The sequence below is a fragment of the Parasteatoda tepidariorum genome, chromosome 5 (assembly GCF_982258835.1).
Source record: "Parasteatoda tepidariorum strain Cologne lab strain chromosome 5, Ptep-v5.0, whole genome shotgun sequence".
Classification (NCBI taxonomy): domain Eukaryota; kingdom Metazoa; phylum Arthropoda; class Arachnida; order Araneae; family Theridiidae; genus Parasteatoda; species Parasteatoda tepidariorum.
The window spans coordinates 23,682,504-23,707,117 of NC_141759.1; the positions used below are offsets into that span (position 1 = coordinate 23,682,504).

General features: G+C 31.7%; 1 protein-coding gene across 5 annotated transcripts in view; it reads right to left on the reverse strand.

Annotated features, from left to right (window-relative positions):
- Positions 1-24,614, reverse strand: part of LOC122272636 (uncharacterized) — a 114,658-nt gene that overhangs the window by 18,463 nt on the left and 71,581 nt on the right. For 3 of the 5 annotated variants that reach the window (XM_087163526.1, XM_087163529.1, XM_087163525.1), the window contains 8 exons: positions 19,183-19,278; positions 18,331-18,641; positions 14,954-15,083; positions 10,751-10,899; positions 7,789-7,898; positions 6,656-6,816; positions 5,392-5,490; positions 3,058-3,160 (listed from right to left, as the gene is read on the reverse strand). In XM_087163526.1, the coding sequence (XP_087019652.1) occupies positions 3,058-3,160; positions 5,392-5,490; positions 6,656-6,816; positions 7,789-7,898; positions 10,751-10,899; positions 14,954-15,083; positions 18,331-18,641; positions 19,183-19,269 (1,150 nt within the window). In that variant the 5' untranslated portion in view covers positions 19,270-19,278. The remainder of the gene's footprint in view (positions 1-3,057; positions 3,161-5,391; positions 5,491-6,655; positions 6,817-7,788; positions 7,899-10,750; positions 10,900-14,953; positions 15,084-18,330; positions 18,642-19,182; positions 19,279-24,614) is intronic. The other 2 variants (XM_087163527.1, XM_087163528.1) reach the window with 2 other exon arrangements.

Genomic DNA, 24,614 nt, shown 5'->3' on the forward strand with positions numbered 1-24,614 from the left:
TATCTAAGAGTTTCAGGGAGGAAAAGTGACAAAAACTACTCTTTTCAGTAAATTTGTTTCAGTATAACACTGAAAACTAGCAATGCTCTGAGGAAAAAATGTATGTTTATAACTAGGTAGCGACATGCCAATAATACAGCAAAGCAAAACTTTAGAGAGTTCTTGCTGTCCTTGACTTGAAACATACTCACATTTCATTTTTAATAAAATGATGTTGAACGACCTTGAATTTTGAAATTTTTCAGAGCAGTCATTAGGATTTAACTTGTTCAGTAATCATATATCATGACCTTAAGTTTCCTGCCTGATTTTGAAAATAATGACTCTTAATAATGATTCTTTATTATGAAGTTTATCTTCGTTGTATAAAAACATGTTTACTAGTGGAAATGTTCTTTCCGTGTGATTTTACAGTGTATGAAAGTGAAGTTGTTTACAAACTAAGTCAGTAATTCGTGAAAACATCAACAGATGAGCTATATTATTGTACGTATCCAAATTTTGCCAGTAAAATTAATATAAGAAAGTTGTCAAACGGTATTTTTAAAATTAGTTTTTCTCCTTCATTCATGAATTACACCAGGAAAACAGGAAGATAGCAAACCACACGCATGAAATTTGCATCACAAATTAAACATGGTGTGATACAGGGCTAAAGAGAAGGGCTCGTTCATTCCGCTCTTAGAGCTGAAGCTACGATTTCCCCCCTCATGACGTCACTCTGCGCACAGATCTCGGAGATCGCAAGCAAAGATATTAAGAAAACTTTGTATCATTCTTTTTGTAAAGATAAGTTCGACTTTTTCCTGATATTAACTTTCAAACTTTATGCAATTAACATATATTTCCTTTCAAAAACATAGTTTAAAAAAATTTCTTGGGCAAAATATTAAATTAAAAACCATTTTAAACTAATAAAAATATTTTACTAGTAGTCGTAAATGACGCTATAAATACTTTATTTTAAAATTTTCAGTTTTAACTTTTATTATTAAAAAAAATTTCATGCATATATCGACACTTTTTTAGCTACATATTGTTCGATAACAATTATTTGTAAAGTTGGGTTAAATTTAGAATCCTGATTTCAAAATATGCTGCTAATGGTAATTTGTTTATACTTAATCATTAGGAAACAACAACCTTAAACGCTAATTATTCTAACAAAATAATAATTTAGGTTCATAAAAATATTAGAAATTTTACAATTGTTTATAGATATTTAAAATTAAAAGAACATATTTATATTATAATCAAAAAAATAATAAATATTTTATTATTTTTTATTATTTTAAAATTAAATAATAACTAGATTAAAAACTACGTTATGAAATTAGGAGAATTTTAACTACTAATTATCTATACTTTTCATTTAAGTTTTTATATACTTTGACTTAATCATTTTTTAATTTTTTCGTCTGTTTTTCTTTTTGAAGTAGCTGGGTGGTTTCAACTTAGATGGCGAATTCTTATAAAAGTTCTGAAATGCAAAATAAGGGTATTGCTGTTTTATTCACTGCGAGATATCGTCCCTCTAATTCACTTATAAATTCTCTGATGACATTTTTTGATTTTCTGTCACATGCACACTTTGAAAAATGTTCTCAAATTCCTGACAGATTTCCATCCATGCTGCTGACGGAACAACTAATCCTCCCTTAGATAAGAGAGCACTTTGTAGAGTTAGAGCAATTTTAAAATCATTCTAATCGGCAATCCAAGCAAACGATTTCTCATATCATCTTCATAATCTTGATTTAAGAAATAAATGCTTACTGCATATTCTTTCATATTTAATATTAACTGGGTTATTTCGTTTGAAATGTTGAAGCCATTCTTTACCTAGTTTTCATTTACTATCGCGAACACGTAGAAAATTTTAATTTTTCCTTTTGTGTTTCTATCAGAATTTTCGAAAGTTGCAATCTCACAAACTGGCATTTAATAGATAATTTTAAATTTTTGTAATTCACTTCACAAAACAATGGAGAAAAATCATTATGAGGAGCAAATAATGTCTTGGAATATGTCAAAAAAAAGAAATGCTCCAATATTAGTTAACGCTAGTTAGATCGAACGCTTTGTTCTTGAAGCAAATGCTCAAGCTTTGCGCCCCCGTGACGTCACAGGCAAAAATCGGAGGTTTGGCTCGGCGAGAGTTTGTTCAAAGGAGTGAACTAGCCTAAGTCTCTTGAAAAATAACAAGATTGGGTACGAAGAGTTCGACAATGTTTGCAACAGCATGAACCACAAGCCTGACAACCAAAACTTTGGTTGCTCTTGACGATGCATCACGGTTATAACCATAACTTTAATGTGCAACTATGCATTAAACAGTTAATGTGCAACAGATATCTAATTGTTAAGATATGAAACTTTAAAAAGATTGTTATCAAACTTACATAGTACCACACAAAATGTTTAATGAGAAAATTGAGGTTTGTCTGCTGCAACCACCAGAGAATAGATATTTACATTTTAAATTTACAAATGTGTGTGTGAATATTTTCGTCCAAAATGAGTAGTTTCAAAAAGTTAAATCGGAGAATTTCTTCGAGAAAATTTCTGATACACACATGCTGAATTATATTCACAAAATACAAAAAAAATGAAATAAAAAAGAGCAACATGCACGATTATTTTTGCATTTGAATAAATATTATCTTGGATGCAAAACCCGAGAAATAAATTTTTTTGCACCGTTGGTATGTTTACTTTCACAAGAACGAAGAAATTAGGTTTCTATTAACGAGAAAAGTATTTTAAATCCATAAAGAAGTTTTACGAAAATTGTCAGCAAAAAATGACAACTAATATATTTTAGTTCTCTGGCCACAAGAAAAGGCTTCGCTGACCGGATGTGGCCCCCGGGCAGCCAGTTGGAAACCCCTGTTCGAGACCGATGAATGGTGGCACGCCGTCTTTACTGACGATTGCACAAGACCATGATGATCAAATCCGATTTGATGAAATCTGACAAATCAGATTTGAGAAAACAGTGTGTGGATGATATCGAAAAAGAAAATATATTTTGTTTATTATTTAAAATATTCTTACATCTATTACAAATTTTTCCTGTGTGGGGTGCGTATGATGTATATCTGTCAATGCAGCTGTTGTTTGATATAAGTTTTTGAACCTTGCAGTACTGTATACATTCCTGAGGAACAAAAGTAAAAGAAAGAAGTTAGATTATTTGATTTAGTGACAAACAAACATGGAAATAAATATGTTTAAAAACATTTTATGGTTTTGAAGCTATTAAATTAAGGAACAATATTAATAGAAAGAAGTAAAACTAACAAATAAAAAAGTTTTAATGAATATCAGAATTAATTTTCCTAATATTTCCAAATATGTTTCTAGGAAATTTTATTTTAATTATTTTTTTAACTCAAATTTTCTTTAAAAGTTGATAGTCATGATAACAATGGAGTTTATACTGGTTTTAAAAAAAGTATTTATACGTTTTTCAGAATGAATTGTGTTGTATATGACACTTGAAGAAATTTTTTGTAGCCATATGTTAAGGTTTTAAATTAATATAGTGAACTAAATTAAAAAAATATACAGCCCAGAATAACTTTTGCTTTGAAAATTTAATGGTTTAAAAGGTTAATCATGAACATGCCAATAAACTAGCGCTAATTATTAAGCTAGTTATTAGATCATAGTCATAAAAAAGTACTTTCTCTAAATAAACCTTTGAAAGTCTTAACATATAAGATATTAAGTGCAACACGCATTTCTAATTGTAGTTTACTCTAAGATATTTTAAATAAAAATAATTGTTAATAATTATTTATAATTTTTTATTGTCTAATTTAATAATGCTATTAATAATTGATATTAAATATTACTTTAACAAAAACAAGAAAGTGAATATCCATAGATTTAGTGTTTTGCAGGCAGCGGCATTACTTCAAAAATATTAATTTAAATTCTTTGTGTCAACTTAATAGGATAGTGGGGAAAAAGTAGCCTCGTTTTTTAAGGCACCTCATAAGTAGGATCAAGACCTGCTACTAAAAATTAATTGGTAAAAGTAAAAAAAAAAAAAAAATCTTCTAATTTTTTCACTACTATAAAAATTGCCAAAATAAATATTTTGTGTCTTGGCATTGATGATCTTTGCTCTTATGTGTATCGCTGTATAAATCTTTACGTGTATCAATTATAGCTCTTATGTGTATCTTTGTTCCAATTACTATGTGTATTAATCCTCGCTCATATGTATATCAATTACCACTCTAATTAGTATTTTTATGATCCATGTAGAAAATTTAATGAGAAAAATAAAAGTTAAAATGGATCGCAATGCAGTATATATGAGAGGGAAGGAGAAAAACTTAGTAAACACCTGACAAAACAGTGAGAATGATGGGATTTAAAACATCAAAATAACTGCAATTGCACGATAAATTTTAAAAATATTTCTTAAAACTGCCTTTTATTTCTTAATTGTTTCCCAAATAAACAAAAACGCGTTTTGATATTTTCTTTTATTCTGCATTCTGCACCACAGATTTCTAAAGCATTTTTCCTCTTTAAAACGCCAATAGAATCTTAGAGTCTTATTTCTGTCTAATATTAACCAACTTCATTAAATAGTTATATGCTATCTTTTATTAACTTTGTATGACTCATCCCTTTAATAGTGATCAGATGATATAAATGCATAATTAGGTTTGGAATTCTTGTTATATTGTATGTTAAATTAAAAAATATACACACAATGCTTCAGAAATTGATGCATAAATAACTATTTAAAGGTTCTAGGGTTTTTCAAATTATCTTTCTTAAAAATTTTGCATTCTGAATATTATTTTTTTGAACATGCTAGTAATTTTCTTATTTTATAACCGTCGTTAAACTGCCGACCCAATTTTTGGGTTTACGACTACTGATGTTAAAATCCTTAGCCCTGTAATTGTGAACCCAATCCAGAAGACAAGGGAACTCCTTGACCAAGTATTGGGAGAAATGTTTCTTCGTTCAGGAGTTTTAGATTAAACTAACCCGCATTTGCTTTGCATGGAGAGAAAAATATTGAAAATCGCCAATAGTTAGCCTGGCGGCAAGTAGACTCTAACCCAGTATTCGTCTACCATTGAGGATATTTTACGTCAGCACAGTGGTTGGTGCAAGCTGGATGCACAATTAGTATAGACCAGCCATCGCTGGGACGCGAACTCGGTACGATCGCTCTATTCCCTGAGCTATCAGGGCTCAACTTGTTAGTAAATGTAATTAATCCAAAATATTACATACTAAGTGTTATGTGCTGATAAAATTAACTAATTTATAAATGCAGCTCATATTAAACTATCGCGTTGTATCCAAATAATGATCAAAATTATTTTAGAAGTTTTTAATAAATACCACATTTACTTTCTGATTTAAAGGTCCAGTTCCATTGTTTTGTCTCCACAGTTTTAAGTAATCTGTGCAGTTTGTGGTGTAAGGAAAGGGTAGTCTTACCACTTCATTCTATAAAAGAGAGATAATTTTTTTTTATGATTAATAATTTTTATTCACAAATGTGAGCACAATGGGGAGATATTTCGAGTTCCATTCTTACAATATTAAGAACAAAGTTACTCAGAATCAATGATAACAAATGTAATATTTTTTTTTCTTTTAAATTCTCCCTCTAAATATGAACTCTGTTTTGCCCCATTTCTCACCGTTTCCTGGAGACACTCTATCACTTAAGTACCTCGCTTTACTGTAGCTTATTCGTAATTTTCTAAACTACTTTTTCCGTAGATGTGAGCAAAGATTAATTTTTTTTTGTTCCATCCTGACATTATACAGAAAAAGAAATTTGTATAATTGTATGATTGCTCAACTCCGTAATCTTGTAATTTAGAACCCAATCCAGAAGACAATGAAATTTCTGGATTATGTATTGGGAGAAATTTTGCCTTTGTGGAGGACTTCTTTATGAAATTATCCCTCATTTGCGTCCGATGGAGATTAAAACCTTGAACACCTCCCACGGTTAGACTGATGGCAAGGATACTCTAACCCATGATCCGTCTACCACCGAAGATATTTGACGTCAGCGCTGTAGTTAGTGGAAGCCGTGTGCGGAATTCATAACGAACAGCCATCGCTGGATTTCGAACTTGGGTCTCTTCATTGGGGAGCGATCACTCTGTCCTTTAAGTCACCGTGCTAAATATACTTTTGTTATTTTTTATTTTATAACCGACGTATAGCAACAATCCCAAATCTGAATTTACGACTATGAATGTTCAACTCCGCCACCTTGTAATTTTGAGCACATAGCAGGAGCCAAGGAAACTCTCAGATCAAGCATTTTGAGACATTTTAATCTTCGTGGAGGAGTTTTTGATGGAACTGACCCTCATTTACGTTCAATAGAGAGATAAAACACGAAAACTTCCCACGATTAGCCAGACGGCCAGGTGACTGTAAACCATGTTAATATACTTTTTGTTCAGAAAATATTATTATAATTACACTCCTCTGTGTTTTTTTCTTTTAAATTCATTTCTCTTTCCGAATATAAACTCCATTTGGCCCATTATTCATCGTTTTTTGAAGACATGATGAGGGATAAACATAATGGTAGTTTTTCATTTTTTTTTAAATAGATGAATTTTATTTCTATGCACCTTGAACTTACCATAGACACAAAAAAAATGTACGATTTTCCTCCTTTAAGAGCAATTCCATTTTCGTAAGGATTCACTAAATGCCGGCGATTGTGGACTGCTGCATAATATTGAACTGGATCTGAATGTCTAAAATACTCTTCAGGATATGTGTGTAAGAGACGCTCGATATCTGCAAGATTTTTTTTAAATTAGCCTGACATTTGCTGAGGAAATAATATAAGTAGAAGTGGCAATGTGTAAAAAACATGCAATCAGTTTTTAGTAGAAAATATTTTTGTGATTAATTCCTTAGAATGATTTTGACAAAGAGCCTAAAAAGCAACGGTTTGTCTGTATAAACTCCATTTCAAAATATTACAAATTATATTCACTGTTTTAGAATATATAGTGTGTAGTAGATACCTCTTTAATTACAAACTATGTATAATATCTTGCTGCAATAAGTATCGGGGTTTTTAAATGGACAAATAACATCAGAGTTGGCCTTTCCCCTCCCAAGGCTGGTGGGGACCATGCACAAATTTAAAAATTCTGCTATAAGATTTCTGCAAGCGACGAAAATACGTATAAATATTTAATGATCATATAAGAGCTATGAAATAAAAGATTTAAAAGGTATGAAATGTAAAAAAAGTCCTATCCGAAAACTTTAATCGAATTTTTGTATCTTAATTAATTTTAAAATATTATATGAGTAATTCATAAATATACAATGACCTATTCTAATTTTGGGCAGCCGAAAAAGTGGCGCCAGAGGCCGTATGTAATGAACTTAATCCAAATATTTATAGATTTTTTAAATTTTCTTAAAATTTTGTACGCAGAAAAGTAACTTTATTTTATTTCATATAATTCAATAATCTTTGCTTGTGCAATTTTAACAATAATCCTAAGGGTAAAACATATTTTAACTTTTCCCTTTGCTCACAATTGTGAAGGGCACACTAAACTCCTCTGCTCTAGTCTTATATATTTGAAACTTGTAGGAAATTTCTACTTAAGTTGACTATATCGCTTTGTTTATAGCGTTTACACAATACTAGTACATTTTTCTTCCACTGTGATTTTCCTTCTTTCTGCAACTTTGCTCAGATAATTAGCATCCATTATTAAGGAATTTGAAACGAGAGCATTAACTTACGATAATCAGTTGAAACCTTCTCGTCTTCAGAGTTCGGTTCATATAGTTGAGATTCTATAGTTAAGCAGAACGTAGGTCTGCTATTAATCACAAAAGGAAATCTGCGATAGCTAAAAAAAAAGAGAGAAAAAATTATATATATATATATATATATATATATATATATATATATATATATATATATATATATATATATATATATATATATATATATATATATATATATATATATATATATATATATATATGTATATATATATATATATATATACACTGGTTATCATAAATTAAGGAAAAATCACAAAAATAGCGATAACTCTTTCAAAAGTAAGCCAAACCGTGCAAAATTTGCATATGTTGTCCACTAAGAGTAGCTGAGTAAAATTGCAATATGCAAATTAGTGGCGCTGCACTCGGCTTACGTCATCTGCCTGGAGCATAAAAGTCCAAGTTTGAGAGAAAGCACACAAATTTTACTGTGATTGCGACATTGAAAATCTGAGATAGCCAATTCGTAATAATGACCTCTAGGCATCATTTGCCTGAAGAACTACGATGGAGAGCCATCGGGAGACTAGAGGCAGGGCAGAGTCAATCAGAAGTGGCCAGATGGCTAAATGTGAGTCCATCTGTGGTTCATAGACTTTGGAGGCAATTTCAAACCACAGATTCGGCATCTAGGAGGTTCAGTCAAGGACGGCCAACTGTTACGACCAGTGCCGATGACCGATATTTGACATTAAGTGCACGCAGGAATAGAACCGCTACTCCGACACATCTTAGATCCTCTCTTGCTGCAGCCACCGGAAGGTTGGTGTCAACGTCAACTGTGCGCAGAAGGCTCCACGAAGGTGGTCTGTATGCGAGACGACCAGCCATTTGCGTGCCGCTCACATCACGCCATAGGAGAGACCGTTTGCAGTGGGCCCGACAACATGTCCACTGGACGTCAGATCAATGGAGGCCTGTTCTCTTTACGGATGAGTCCAGGTTTAGTCTAGAAAGTGACAGTAGACGTTATTTGATATGGAGAGAACCTGGGACCCGTTATCATCCATCAAACATCCGTGAAAGAGATGCATACGGAAGAGGCAGTGTCTGTGTTTGGGGAGGCATATCCTTAGGAGGGCGCACATACCTCCATGTCTTTCCAAGGGGAACCGTGAATGCTCAGGTTTATCGAGACAACATCCTTGATGCTTATGTGCGCCCATATGCCGGGGCAATTGGTGATTGCTTCCTGTTACAGGACGATAATGCAAGACCACACAGAGCTCGCATTGTTGATGATTATCTTCAACAGGAAACAATTACTCGCATGGAGTGGCCAGCTCGATCCCCGGACTTGAATCCTATCGAGCACGTTTGGGATGCTCTAGGGAGGCGTGTATCTGCCATCAATCCGCCCCCTCAGACCCTTGCCACGCTTGCAACTGCTTTACAAGAGCAATGGCTCTCACTTCCTATTGAACTGATAGACCGCATAATTGAAAGCATCACACATCGCTGTTTGTGCTGTATTGCTTCTAGAGGCAATCATATTCCATATTAAAGGTACTTTTTCTATTGCAAACCGATACTTCCAATTTGTTTATTTTATACATGTGCTAATTTCTATACTACTATTAATGTCTGATAATTTCTTTTTATGTTGTTTAATACCTTACTATGTGTTGTATATTGTGGGTAAGTTTCATAAAATTCCATGTGTAATTTCTTGAGTTATCGCGATTTTTGTGAATTTTCCTTAATTTATGATAACCAGTGTATATATATATATATATATATATATATATATAATTTTTTTTATGGCAGTGGTGGGGTGCATCCTGGAGGGGTGAAGGAGGGTGGGGTGCATCCTGATGACTCGAAATCATATAGCAATGCGGGGTCGGAAATGCTTTCCTGAAGCGGTGATGTATACACAGAAGCACCATAAAGAAAAGAGACCGTAAGTGAAAAATTGTTTTAATAATACATTGGAAAAATTATATGGTACATGGGTCTAAGTAAGTGTTCGATGTTTCTGCCACTGGCAGCAATGCTGACCTCACATCTCCGGCGCTTGGACATTCGAACATTCTGCAATACTCCAGGCATATCTCGAATTTCTCCGGCAGATACTGCAATTCTTGCAACCACCTCCTCAGCATTGTCAACAGGGGTGTAATAAACCAGTGTTTTCATATGACCCCAGAAATCAAGACAAGATAGGTCGGATGACCGAGGAGGCCATATAATTTTTTCAATGTATTATATATATATAAATATATATATATATATATATATATATATATATATATATATATATATATATATATATATATATATATATATATATATATATATATATATATATATATATATATATAAACTGAACTCAGCGGCGCGACAGCCCAAAGAGGGCCAAGGCCTACTGTGCACACATCTCAGTTTTCTTGACCTTTGGGCTCTGGGATGCAGGAGCAGATGTTCCGGTTAGGTGGTCAGCCGAACGCGAAACCCCCAGTGTTTAGTTCCCAATCATGCCTGGTACTCATTTATCGACCCACTGAAGGGATGAAAGGCTGAGTCAACCTTTCCCGGCCCGAGGATCGAACGGACCTATGGCACGATAGCGCTGCAGCTCTTCCTCCGGGCATCTTTTATATATATATATATATATATATATATATATATATATATATATATATATATATATATATATATATATATGCAAAGAATATTATGAAGAATAATTTTTATTTTAGCATAATTATTCTTTATTCAGAAATATCGCATTTAATTATAGTAAATGATGTGTCCTGATGAAGAACTGATATGAATTTGAATTTAAATATTTTAAATAAGTCAATGCAAGCACTAACTTATTTGTTTAAAACAAAATTACGCAATAAATAAATAAGAGAAAGAGACTTAAATGCTCCAACGGTCACTGAAGAAGAAAGAAAGCAGTACGTACACGCAACGCTGATATATTTCTGAAACTCTGAAACTCTTCCGACATCCAATAAGATCCTTTTCTTTGGTTGGATTAAGTTCATTCGCAAGCTCCCAATCACGAAACCGATCGCTGAAGATGTAATCTGAAAGAGTGTCACGGTTTGGAAGCTGCAAAATTTCAAAATAATTATGTCAAAGTTCAAAAAGGTCTAACGGTTTAATTTGATCACACTTAATATAAAGTTTTAGAATCCTTACAAATAATTATGTATGAAAAAAGTATACACATCGGAATTCGCAAATAAATATTAAAGGGGCAAAAAAATAATTACTAAAATTAAATGAATCACTAATGGAGAAGGTGAAACTGGAAACCCTATATGATTGTCGGTAGAAAAAGTAACATGTTTAAAGATGAGAAACACTGAGTATCATAATATATATATATATATATATATATATATATAGTATTGATAAAGATTCTAAAAAAATAAATTAATAAATTCTAAAAATAAATAATTAAAATAAACTTTAAGTGTTATTAAAAAAATAACTTCGGTATTCTATTGTGGATTCAATTCTTCTACATTTTCGCATGTTTCAAAAAAGCTCGAATTCCTAGAAATTTTTAGGAAGAAAAATTTAAAAAATTGTGCATGTTTGTGCAAGTCTTGCCTGTACACACGTGAGCATGCTCATTTACTTTCCAATTTTAGCAAGAAAGTATATATTTTCATTACACCTAGTTTTACGTTACAGTATACACATAGTTTTTTTTTCTTTTTTTTTGAAAAAAAAAGTTATTAAAATAATTATAAGGGAACTGGAAGATTTATGATTAGAGGTTACACACAGACTCATTTGGTACGTTTGTAAATAAAATAAGCAATGTAAGAGAAGTAAGTATCTGGTTTATCAAATTAAAATGCCTGTTGTGAAAATTTTGAATTCTCTCAACATTTGTACTATAATAATAAATTTTTTAAACAAATTATTCCCCCCCCCCATCTCCTACTAGATGCCTATATTTGCATGAGTGACACAAAGCAACAACTGAACATTTTTGTTTAATGTAACATATTATCTAAAAGTGCTGGTTTTAGCAAGTGTTTTAATAAATCTCATAAAATTGGAAAATTGCACGAAAACTTTATAATTATTAAAAACTGTCGCGGAACAGTTGACCCAATTTTGAGTTTACGACTACCAATGTTCAAATCATTAACTTTGTAATTTTGAAACCATTCCGGAAGACAAAGGAACCTCTTGTATCAGATAACAGGGAAAATTAGCCATCGTGGAGAATTTTTTTAATGGAACTAACCCGCATTTGCTTTATCTGAAGAGGAAAACAACGAAACCCTCCCACGGTTAGACTGACGGAAAGGAAACTCTTACTCAAAATCCGTCTACCACTGAGGATATTTTATGTCAGCACTGTGGCCATTGAGAGCCAGGTGAGAAGCCAGCCATCTCTGGGATTTGAACCTAGGTCACCTCATTGGAAGGCTCGACCTCTGAGCCACCACGATTCAGGGATTCCAGTATGAAGGAATTTATGAGATCATATTGTCTTGTCTATGTTTAAGTTGACTAACTAAATTAAAATGTTTGTTCTCAATTTGCTCTTCATCTTTATCCATGGTTATAACTTAATTGTAACACCGTTTTCCAATAGTTTATCCAACAATTTTACGGACTCTATAGGACACTTTATGATGTCATTAGCACAGTTAATCTATGCTTCTAATATTTCAACATCAAATAATCCTTTCAATATGCATAATAAGCCTACACAGGTGCAAGAACCGCCCAACCATGTAAAGGAAAGCAGAGCCATCTATGTACACCACTCAACCATGTGAAGGAGAGCAGAGCCATCTATGTACTTACACTCACATAGCAGAAGGAGAGGTGTTCTGACTTTTCCTTCAAAGAAGATGGCAAGTGATTAAATAAGGGTTCTGGCCGTTACCTTTAGGCGGCAGAAGTAGTTCGAAGGTTGTAGGGTAGTGCGAGGAAGCTTCGGTCCCCAAGCTCTTGAATATTTTGCTTCGAGAAAGAGAGAGAATGGTGTGCGAAGTGATTGTGGTGATAGTTTTTTTAATGATCGGAAATCATCCGAAGTTTAGTGTTTTAGACACTGATTTAATGTTTGTATTGTGCTGGGTATTTTAATACCACAAAATTCTAAAATGTTAATTTCAATTTTATTTTTTTGATGCCTATGATTTCCCCAGGAAATAAATGCTAATTTTGTAAGTATGATTTGTGTCAGTCTTCTTTGGAGTAAGTTTAATGCTTTCTCTGTTCATTTTCAGCCATAGCTTAATTTATTGAATATACTTTTCTATTCTAGAGAAACACATTTCATAATTTGTATTCCACTTTCGATTATTTATTTTCAGTACTACCACGTGTGGTAATAAGTCTTATTTATTTAAATGTTCGTAAGGTACCATGTGGTACAATACCAAGGGCGCCGGCAGGGGGGTGCAAGGAGGTGCACTTGCACCCCTCTGGCTTTTTTTTTCTAAACAATTAAGCAGATACAGAAAAACTATTTTTTTATAAAAAATTTTTATTAAAAATATTTTTATTCAAAAACAAGTAATTAAATAATTATTGATACATAACAATTAAAAATTTTTTGAATCAAACAAGAATAGTAATCGTCTTGTTTGCTGTCCAAATCTGTTTATAACTTTTTCAATGAATTCTGAGTCATCTTTGAATCTTTTCTTATGCACATTGAGCATGCACAAATTACTTAATTTCTCGTGAGACATTGTAGACCGATTCCATGTTTTGATGCGTCGCATTGTACTAAAAGTGAGTTCAATAGTGCACGTAGTAGCTGGAGGAGTTAGGCTAATTTTGATAGCCTCCGCTACAGCTGGATAAAACGGTGTGCCCTCAATTACCAAATCGATGTATTCAAGGGATTCATAAGAATTTTTTTTCCACCTCATTTCGTACCACGTTGTAGCTTCAGTGATGAATTTCGGTAAGAGCAGATCTTTACACATAGTATATATATATATATATATATATATATATATATATATATATATATATATATATATATATATATATATATATATATATATATATATATATATATATATATATATATATATATATATAATCTTCTAAAGCTCAATAACAAATCAAACACAACAAATACAAATCTTAAACGTGCACAAACACGTTAGTATACGAAACTACTGTTTGTAGTTATTTGTGTTTCAAAGTCAGTAGCTATGACAGCGCTATCAATAGTTTCTCGTGGCAAAATTTGCAAGTACAAGAAATTCGCACTTTTTTTTAAATATCTTGTTAACAATGAAAAATGTATGTTGAAAAAAATTAACAGATTGTAATAAGTAAGATTATATAAGTAATAGCAAAACAGTAATAACAGAATATTTTAAAATTTTTTTTTTTGGGGGGGGGGTTAGTTTGTTAGAGGGTTGCACCCCCTTTTACATTATTCTGCCGGCGCCCTTGTACAATACTGATAATATTTTATCTATTGTTCTTATAATTTTATACGGCTATTTAAAGTGTTATTTATTTACCGTGAATATAAGATTAATTGATAATTGATGCTACACGTGCACTACCTAACTTAAAATTAACTTAAACGCAATTTAACTTCGTTATTATTTTATTATACCACCATTATAAAGATTTTTTTATTAGATCCCTTTTACAGGTGAATTTAATTCAGACATTAAAATTACCGATGAGAGATAGGCAGATTTAGAGCATCATCTTGTAGGAGGAAATTTAAACATATCAAATCAAAATTTACCAAGACTGAGGACAAATGGAATAACCTCTCTCCTATCTTTGAGCACATTTCAACCCTGGTAGATGCTCAGTTGCTTTTACTGTCAAGAGGTTTGCCAACAAGCAGGAATGCGTAATCGATCGTATTTTCATCAGTCCTAGCTACTTTTTGTTTACTTATACAGACTTCAACCTGCTGTTGTTGTTTTTTTTATTCAAATAAAAAAAATTTGTTAATTTTATACTATTGGCTGCTTTTATCATCATTGGTTCATGCGAAAAATAAATTCCTATAAATACACAGTATAAGATAAATTTAGTGAAAAATATTTACTTTCGGGTGAGTTAGAACTTAAAGTATGAATTTGTTCTTTTTTTTTCAACAGGTGATCTGTGTAGACATATATAGGACAAACTTAATACTTACTTTAGTATTTCTCTCCATTCTACCCATATTATTAATGCAGAATTTTGGATATTCGCTACAGAATTGTGTATTGTTGTAATCGTCAAAACATTCATCCGGGTATTTTTCACAGTAAGTAGCACGATTCATGCTGAAAGAAGAACCAATAAATATTTTTCCCGCCGTTAAATCAGACAACTTTGTCACCCTGAATACTTTAGCTAGGATTTTAAAATGTGATTTTTCAGTCTAAACGAAGTTGTTAAAATAAGAAAATAAAAGAGGCAATTTATAATTTAGTCTCACAAAATGAGAAAAAGCTCTTCTTGGGTTTTATCATTGTTTCGTTTAAAACTCACTATTATTACTTTTTCTCTAAATAGGGATTTATCCACGGTAAGGAAGAGTCTTAATTTTTTCAGCTATTTACTACTAGCTTAGAACTTCATTCGTTGAAGCAGCTAGCTTTTCTGTATTTGCTAACTCATATTTCATCCAACTATTGTTCTCATTTTTCACTTTTTAATATTAAAAAAATATACAATGTGCCCCAAAGTTTAGGCACACAAAAAATTTTCTATATATTCAATAACAATACATATTTTTTTCAATAAATTGATGGAAAAAAGTATCAAATTTTTAGATACAAAACAATGCCTAAAACATTTAAGCAAGAACAAAATATTTTTTCACACAACCAGTAACCCAAAAATTTATGCACTAATTTCAATATTTATTAAGGAAAATTTAAATACAAAATTTTAATATTTGATTTAATGAACAATTTTTAATGAAATGAAAACAGTTTTCTAATGAAAATTAGATGATTTTACATGTTTTTTAGATAGATATTCAAACATGCTTTTTAATGGTCTTTTTCGGTTGCAAATGAGTACTTTGCTTTTCATATATGGCACGTAATACGATGCCTCAAATATTATATACATAAAATTATATATATATATATATATATAGTATGCAAAAATCATAACGGGTTTGATGACATGTACTCAGTTTAAAGGTATTGCAGTTGAAATACTTTTTCATTAGGGCATCTATTTTGTTTTAAGAAATATTAATTTTTTTTAAATTATTTTCGACGATTCATGAAACAAGATAATTATATTACTGTCTATTTTTTATCATATAATAGATTCATAATTTTTTTTCTTTGTGATTAGTGCTTAAGTAAACATTTTTTAGCTGCCTGTATTATAGTATAGCTTGGCAGTACAAACAGAAATTTTCCTGTGCTTATTTGCATCATGTTCTTGCATTAATGTGTGTTGCTTGTTCAATTTTATTCTATAAACTGTGTTTTTTGATGTGATGAGAAAGAAAACTATTCTTATTATTTAAAGATTTATGCATGCTAAAATTGTCTTGTTTGAAAACAAGTTTTGGCCATTTAATGCATCTCTGAAAGGTAGTAAATGGTTGCCTTATGGTTAAATGGTTGTATTTAGATAGTCAACTGAATTTTCGCGACCACTCAAAAACGCTTATCTGATTTGAGCATTGTATCCAAAGGAACCGCAAACCATAATTTAAACTTTGCCTATAGTCTGGTAACACGCACAAAAATTTAGGATGTTTTTGAGGTTTATTTATGGTTGCTTTGGGGTTTTGCTGTTTATTTGAGGTTTCTTTGAAGTTGACTTAAGAAACAACTTTAAAAAATCAACTTCCTTGTAATCAAAATGTATGAAATCGGGTGAGCATTTCGTTTTTTTAAGTATATCTTATAAGCTCATATCTTATATTATGTATGTTATATACTATGTATTTATTTAGTTAATTAAATATTATTTTAAAGCTTTTAGATTACTTAAAAACTTGTGAGTTTATATTGATTTGAAGGTTAGTTTTCTCCTGACATGGGTAGTTATTTTTTTATACTTATATGACCCTTAATACATTTAGTATGTATTATGTATTTTTTTTATAATCGTCGTTGAACAGCCGACCCAATATTTTGTTTACGAGTACTAATGTTTAACTTCGTAGCCTTACAGTTTAGAACCCAATCCAGAAGACAAGGAAACTTTTGAATCAAGTATTGGGAGAAATTTGCGTTCCCGAAGGTCTTTCTGATAGATCTAACCCGCATTTGAATTACATGGAGAGGGAACCCACGAAAACCTCCAACTGTTAGCCTTACGGGATGGAAACTATGACCCATGATCTGTCTATCACTGAGGATATTTTGCGTCAGCACGGTGGTTGGTGCAAGCCGGAAGCGGAATTCGTATCGACCAGTCATCATTAGAATTCGAATCCGGGTCACCTCATCGGAAGGCGATCGCTCTATTCCCTGAGCCACCAAGACTCCATTTGAATATTTTGAGGTATCACAGCTGAAAACAATAAATAAATAAACGTATTCAAAAAGAATAACATTCAATAGTATTCTGGTTCTCACTTTATTTTTTTTTCGTTATATACTTCGAATATTTGAATAAAACATAATGATAATCGATGTTAGAGTAGAAAAATATTCAACTTTATTACTTGATTAAAAACTTCAAACACCTGCAAATTGGAAATGACAGTCTACATGTTTCGATCGCTCAAAAACTGGCCCCCATTTTCAAGACTTGCTAAAAGTGTATGAGAAAAAACATTAGTGATCTGAAATGTAAGGTTTCCTCACCACTTCTCCATAGTGTGTAGGAATGTATTTTACCCAAGTTCGTTCCTCTCGGCCACTATGTTTTTTTTTCGTTCTGTTTTTCCTCTTTTTCTCTCTTGGCTTATGTGGATTTTTTAGTTTTGCTTCTCTCCTTTATTTTTTTCTTTTGAAACTTCAGGGTTTTTATTTCAAGACACCTTTGTTCTCATTCTGGCAAGTCTTGAAAATGGGCCTCCGTTTTTGAGCACTTGAAACATGTCGACTGTTATTTCTGAGTTGTATACTTTTGACGCAAATCAAGTTTTTTTCTTACCGCTTCGGCTTCTTGGGATAATTTATTTAGTTGTTGCTGTTGCTTATCCTCATAGATCTGACATTAGTCAGATCAACTCCAAAAAGTTGGTGACAGCCAGAAAGTCGATGACAAGAAGGGGATCGGAAGTTAAGCCCACCCTGGATAGTCCGACACAATCAAGTATATGTTTCGGAGAGGCTGGATGGACACAGCAATTTTTACAAGTCGGGTAAATTTTTCTGCCACGTTCGAATGTTAGACATTTTAGGCGACCAGTTCAGAATCTGGCTAAGGCAGTCTGGGAGCTTCGATCGCAATTGATTCCCAGAAGGGTGCCAGGAGATGTTGCGGTGTACCATTGGTGGGTAGGTGGAGTTTGCCAGAATTAGTTGACTTAAAAGTAAGGTATAAAACAAAGAAATGAAACGAATTAAATTATTTGAAATAAATCAATATATTTAAGAAACTTACAAATTATTGCTGCAGAAGGTTATTGCAGGTGTAGTAATTTCATATGGGCTGCTTTCCTCAAGGCTAGTTGTAGTTGAAAATGTCCAATAAAATGTTAAAAATTCATTTGTCTGATACAAAAACCCTCCTGAGCAAATTAAGGAAACAAGTAATTTCCACATCGTTTTCTTCCATGATTGAGCAACAGTAGCAACTTGGGACAATACTCTAACGAGAAAATCCATAAGCAAAGTCTTACAATATTTTCTAAACGACACCTTCGCCTTTAAATGTTTTTCAGTTTCCAGCAGATGTGAATCCATAAGAAAATCCTAGATGAGACGAATAAAGATTGGAGAAGTTTTTTGGTTGTCAATGCAAGCGAAATAATTAAAAAGCAGGAATACTTAAGAAGCATTACTTAATTTGATAACAAAGTCAGTTGCGCAAGTTTACCAAACCTGCCAATACTACGGTTTTTGCAAGATATTTTATAGAGTGGTAGACAGTTAAAAACCAAAGATTTCAGAACTTTTAAACATTTTGCCAACATTTAAGAGCCTTGAAGAGCTGTATTAAAATGGTGTTGCATATGAACTTTTAAGTCATTTATCGGCAGTGGTGCGGTAAGCAAATTTAAAGGAATAAAACATAATACATTAAAGCTTAAACATAGCTATCCCTAGCATAAATTTTTACAAAAAGCATAGAAAGTTGGCAGCTCTGATAGGCAAAAGAGTGTATTTGAAAAAAAACACATATACTTTTTTCTAATCCAGAAACTTGTTCAACAATCATATCTATTTTATGAGTGCAGCTGCAAAATTAATTAAAGAGAGGCTTGAGTTATTTTTTATCTTAAATATGCGATACCTTTTTCGATGTAGCCGTAAATTCTTCTGATATTACACATATTCTTCGCTTATGCATCACATCATCAGGCATTTCGTTGGATAACATTCCTGAATACTGTAAACAAAATTTGACGATAAAAGATATTTAGAAATTTTATGATCATTACAAAAGTTAAAAAAAAAAGAACTATTGAAATTTTTATACTTATGTAAAAAAAAATCGAAAAAAATATATAAATATGGAAAAGATAGTTATAGCAATTAAGTTCAATTGTAAAGCCCGAAGGCTGAGCAATATTGCTTCGTGGTCCCATGCCACAGTTCTGGGGTTCGATCCTAGGACTGGACAAAGTTGACATGGATTTTCATTCCTTTAGTAGGTCTAAAAATATGAGTACCGAGCATGCTTGATGACTAAACACTAAGGGTTCCGCTTTAGTTTAGTCTTCCTAACGGAATATTTGTTTCTGTACCTCAGAGCTCAAGATCAAGAAAAACTGTGACGGACACAGTAGGCTATGGTCTCCTTTGAGCTGTTACGCCACTCATTCTTTGAGTAATGCTCTTTACTTTAACTGTATCGTAAATAAATACTTTTCTTTTCATTTATCTATCTACCTTATTAGGAGTTATTGACCTTAAACATATACTATAAATAGGAAAATATAATAAGAATAAGCAAAAAATTAATTGGATTTTAGGATAAAAATAGGTAGAGAGATTAGAATTTAGATTAAAATTTTAAAAAAAGCAGCAATATTTGAAAATGATCTTGTTAATAATCTAATAACACTCTATATTTTACTTATTAGTTTATCAAATATTTAAATTAAAGGATTTATTTAGAAGGAATAATTTCATCCTTTAAATGAATTTTACAAACTGTTAAAAAATCTTCTATTTTTGGTCAATACATGATAAGTGAATAAAACTAGTCAATAGCAATTAAGTGCAAATATTGGTACAAAAATGCACATGCTATAGATTCGTTGCTTCAAAATCCTTAATACTTGGCGGAGCACAAAATGTCTGAAAAAAAAGAGACAAACAATCTGCAACACGAAAAAAAAATAGTTAAATCACCAGAAGAAGAGGAACAAGCTCAAAAAAGATAAACAAATAAAAGAAGTTAGGTAACATGCAAGTGTGAGGGAGTCGGGTGAGAATCCCACATGTATAGATTATAGAACAATAGAGAAGAATGAAACAGTGTGAAGACCAATTATTAGAAAAACTAAATCATTAGACATTTCCAGAACATGAAATAATTCTCAGAAGTCAAGGTCAGTAGCTGACGATCAATTATGAATTATTTCAGCTGTAGAAAGCTCTTACCTATGATTAGAATTCCAATTATGTAGCGTGATCGTTTAATATCCTCTTTTGATTATGACGTATATATTTCATGTTCACTGAGTCGAAGTTAAAGAACGACTTACGTTTTTCCGATATACAATACCACATATATTGAAGTATTAACAATAGGGCCTTTAGAGTTATGTAATTTAATTTATTTTCAGGGGGCGGGGAAACGACATTAAACTCAAATTATTTAAAAACTTTGCAATTTGGGAAATGATTCTGAGATAATAAGGTAGAACAATCAAATTTTGAAATTTCGTATTAAAGAGTTTGTTGGTTTGTGGATAAAATTGTTCCATCGATATGTCCCAGGAAAATTAACGGCGTAAGTAAAAGCCGCTGGGAAAAAAGGGAAATTATTTTTTTTAACGGATAACATCAAATCTAACAATTAATTCTGATGACAACTTATGCAATTTAGGTTTAATAAAGCTATTTAAAAGGTAAAACTTTTTCTTAAAAAAATTATCCATTAACTTTTTTTATTAGAAAAAATATCAGATATATCGTGACTCAGCTAATGCTGCCTTTAGTTCGATGCAAAAGTATTGACATTTAAAAATACATCAATTTTGATGTCACGCAGAAAAATTAATATCCAGCATGAATTACTAAGTAGTCTCAAAAACTAAAATCAATTCCATTGAAATCACTATGCTAATTAGGATTCTAGTTATAATACATTTATTTAACTATAATATAGGTTCTTATAAATTTCGTTTTACTTATATATGACTCTTCAAAAATTGTGACATTCAGGAAGAGTAACTTAGGGTTCAGTTAATAATATTTCATACCTGCCAACGTTCACACATTTGACGTAAAAGTTTATTTCTATATTTAAAGTGGTAGTAAAATGTATGCTTGCGATATATTCCTTGCATTTATAAATCTAATTTATAATCTTTTTAAAGACCACTATTTTTAAAAAAATTAAGCATAAATGTTAATATGTAATACTGTTACACACCTGCAAACTCTTCCGGATTTTCCCAAAGATTTTATTTTCATATTTAAAGTGGTAACAATACTCAGGTTATTCCAATTAACTTTTTGAATTATAATGATAATTATAAATGAGTTTGACCACCACTACATATAAATATTTACAATAAATATATGAAAGCATAATAATCCTTGCGCAAGCGAATTTCAACGAGTTCAAAATGTAAATATATTTTTGAGTCAGATTGTTTTTCGATTATTGTTTTACAACCACTTAGAAAATCCATTCTCGGAAAGAGTGAAAGTTGGCAGGTATGTCAATCAGAAAGTTGTGGTAGTCAATCAGCTTTTTCAAAATACAGTGCATGTTTCTGCCAAAAATTTTAATTTGAATTGCATATTTCTACCACTTAGGAAAATCATTCTCGAAAGGATTATATGTTGGCAGGTATGATATTTTATAAATATCGACTGTCAATAAAATTAATCTAAATTTGTTTGATTATTATCAAATATAATTTGACACAAACTTTACATAAATATATATGATGCAGTCATTACTTGTTTATTTTCATGTTATTCAGATTAAAAAAAAGTATCCCTCCTGCCTGAAAGAGTTTCTAAATTACTAAATGAATATAGAAGACAGCACTAAGTCGGTTACTAAATGTTTTATTTATGCTTTACGTGTTCTGTAACTAAGTTCTCTATGTGTCTATGTTACGGTGAATGACTGAAATCTCGAGAATGTCGACTCTCACCGGTGAATGTAACAATCACATAGTCGCTTTGGTGAATGTCCAAAATATTTGTTATATCCAATTTTATATTAATTTATTCGGTGATATTATTACATTTATTTGATATATTTATATTTATTCTATATTTTAATACTTACCAACGATAGATTAGAAGAAACATCAGTGTTTGGAGTATCGGGCAAATATATACCGGCAATGGCACTTGACCTTAAAAAAACATCAGTGTAGGGGGTACCGGGCAAATGTATACCGGGCAATGGCACTTCTTAAAAAAACATCAGTGAAGGGTATACCGGGCAGTGGCACTTAGCCTTAAAAAACAGTGTAGGGTATACCGGGCAGTGGCACTTAACCTTAAAAAAACATCAGTGTAGGGTATACCGGGCAGTGGCACTTCACCTTAAAAAAACATCGGTGTAGGGTATACCGGGCAAATGTATACCGGGCAGTGGCACTTCACCTTAAAAAAACATCGCTGTAGTGTATACCGAGCAAATGTATACCGGGCAGTGGCACTTAACCTTAAAAAAACATCAGTGTAGGGTATACCGGGCAAATATGTACCGGTCAAATGTAAATGTATAGCCCGATACACCAAACACTGATGTTTCTTCTGATCTATCGTCAGTAAGTATTAAAATATCGAATAAATGTAATTATATCCACGAATAAATTCAGATCAAATCGGATGTAATAAATATTTCGGACATTCACCAAAACGACTATGTGATTGTCAACATTCACCGGTGAAAGTCAACAACCACCGATTTCGCTCATTCACCGTAAGATCTATATTACAAAAAAGTTGTGCTTTAAAGCCGTCGTGGTAAGGCCGAATAGGAATTTTTTATATTAGCGTATTTTTAAATGAATTTTAGCTGTGTGAAACCTGCGAGAAATTAGATTAAATTTCAGGAGAATGAGATAGTTAAAAAATCGATTTCTCAGGAGCTATTCGACCGATTTTGCACAAATTTTATAATTTGCCATGTAAAATTATATTCTTTAAAATAATGCGAAAAATTGTGTACCCTACCATTCAAAATTTTTTTCAGTATTATTAAATAAAATAATGATATACAATAAATATTTACTGAAAATTATTTTTTGAATTGAATTACCTTTGCACGAACGAATTTTTTAATTGTATACTAAAATTTTTCAATAAGCTAAAAAATATTTCGGGATATAGTGAAATGCATGAAATGTAAGATTAATATTCAGGGGTCCAAACTTTGATCTCTCCTGAACAAACTAATCTGAAAATAAATTTCCAAGATTGTGGCTACCCCCTTTATTTTGGGAGTACGCGTTTTCAGAGAATTATGCTGATTACGCCTGCTCTTTAGTACTAAACAATCACTGTCATCTTTTATGTTGAAATTACATTTAGGAGTTGCGATCTATCTTTGTTCTGCCAACTAACACTGCAGCCTAATACAGTATAATGATAATCGCATGGTATGCGAAGTCGTAGTTCCGCGTACGCACTCATACTTTCAATCGTTCTTACTTTCATCGCTTTAAGAACTCATATTTTATATTTCAAATCGTTCCATTTCGATAAAATTAATTAAAATATTTTTAATAATTCCAAAGCTTCTGATGATTTTTAAAAGCAGGTAAGATGTTAAATTTTCAAGAAAAAAAAAGGTTAAATCAAAGTCATATCGCCCGTAAATTTGACATATCCGACTCACAAATTTAGCCAATGGTGATCAAATATTTGCTGAAAAATTTAATTATTATCATTTTTTTAGAAAAATATCTATGACTGTTTTGAGTTTTTCCCCTTTCTACCACTAAGAATGTTGCTTTAAGTATTGCTTTCAAAGCTGCTGCTGTGCTGGATTTTAAAGAACTAAATATTTTTGTCCTTTTTGTAGCTTTAATTTAATGAGACCCTTAGTGGTATAATACAATTCATCAAAGATGCTTTAACATTTTTTTTGTTTAATCTGATGATTAATTTTTTGGGTGACAACTTGGGTTACTTTGCCCATAATCTTCAAAAAGATTTAGACAGACAACAACAGCCTACATAGTAGCATTACTTACTCAACAAGTTATTAAGTATTAGGGTGAGTTGATTAGTAGAGTGTGATAAAAGCGTCAATAATTTCACAAATTTCAGTGAATATATATCATACTATTGTGCCATTGGAAGGAATTTCTCATTAACTATAAAACTTTCTGTTTCCTCCAAGGTTCATAGAAAAGCCTCTTTATCTTATTTTTTAAAATTATTATGTTAGCTTCGTAAAATATTCAGAATCTCAAAAACTGAAGTGTAGCTCTATGTTTGTCAATGGTAAAATTTCATTGTATTTGCAAATGCAAACGAGGAATGCTAATGACTTGTCCTACAAAACTATTCATTTAC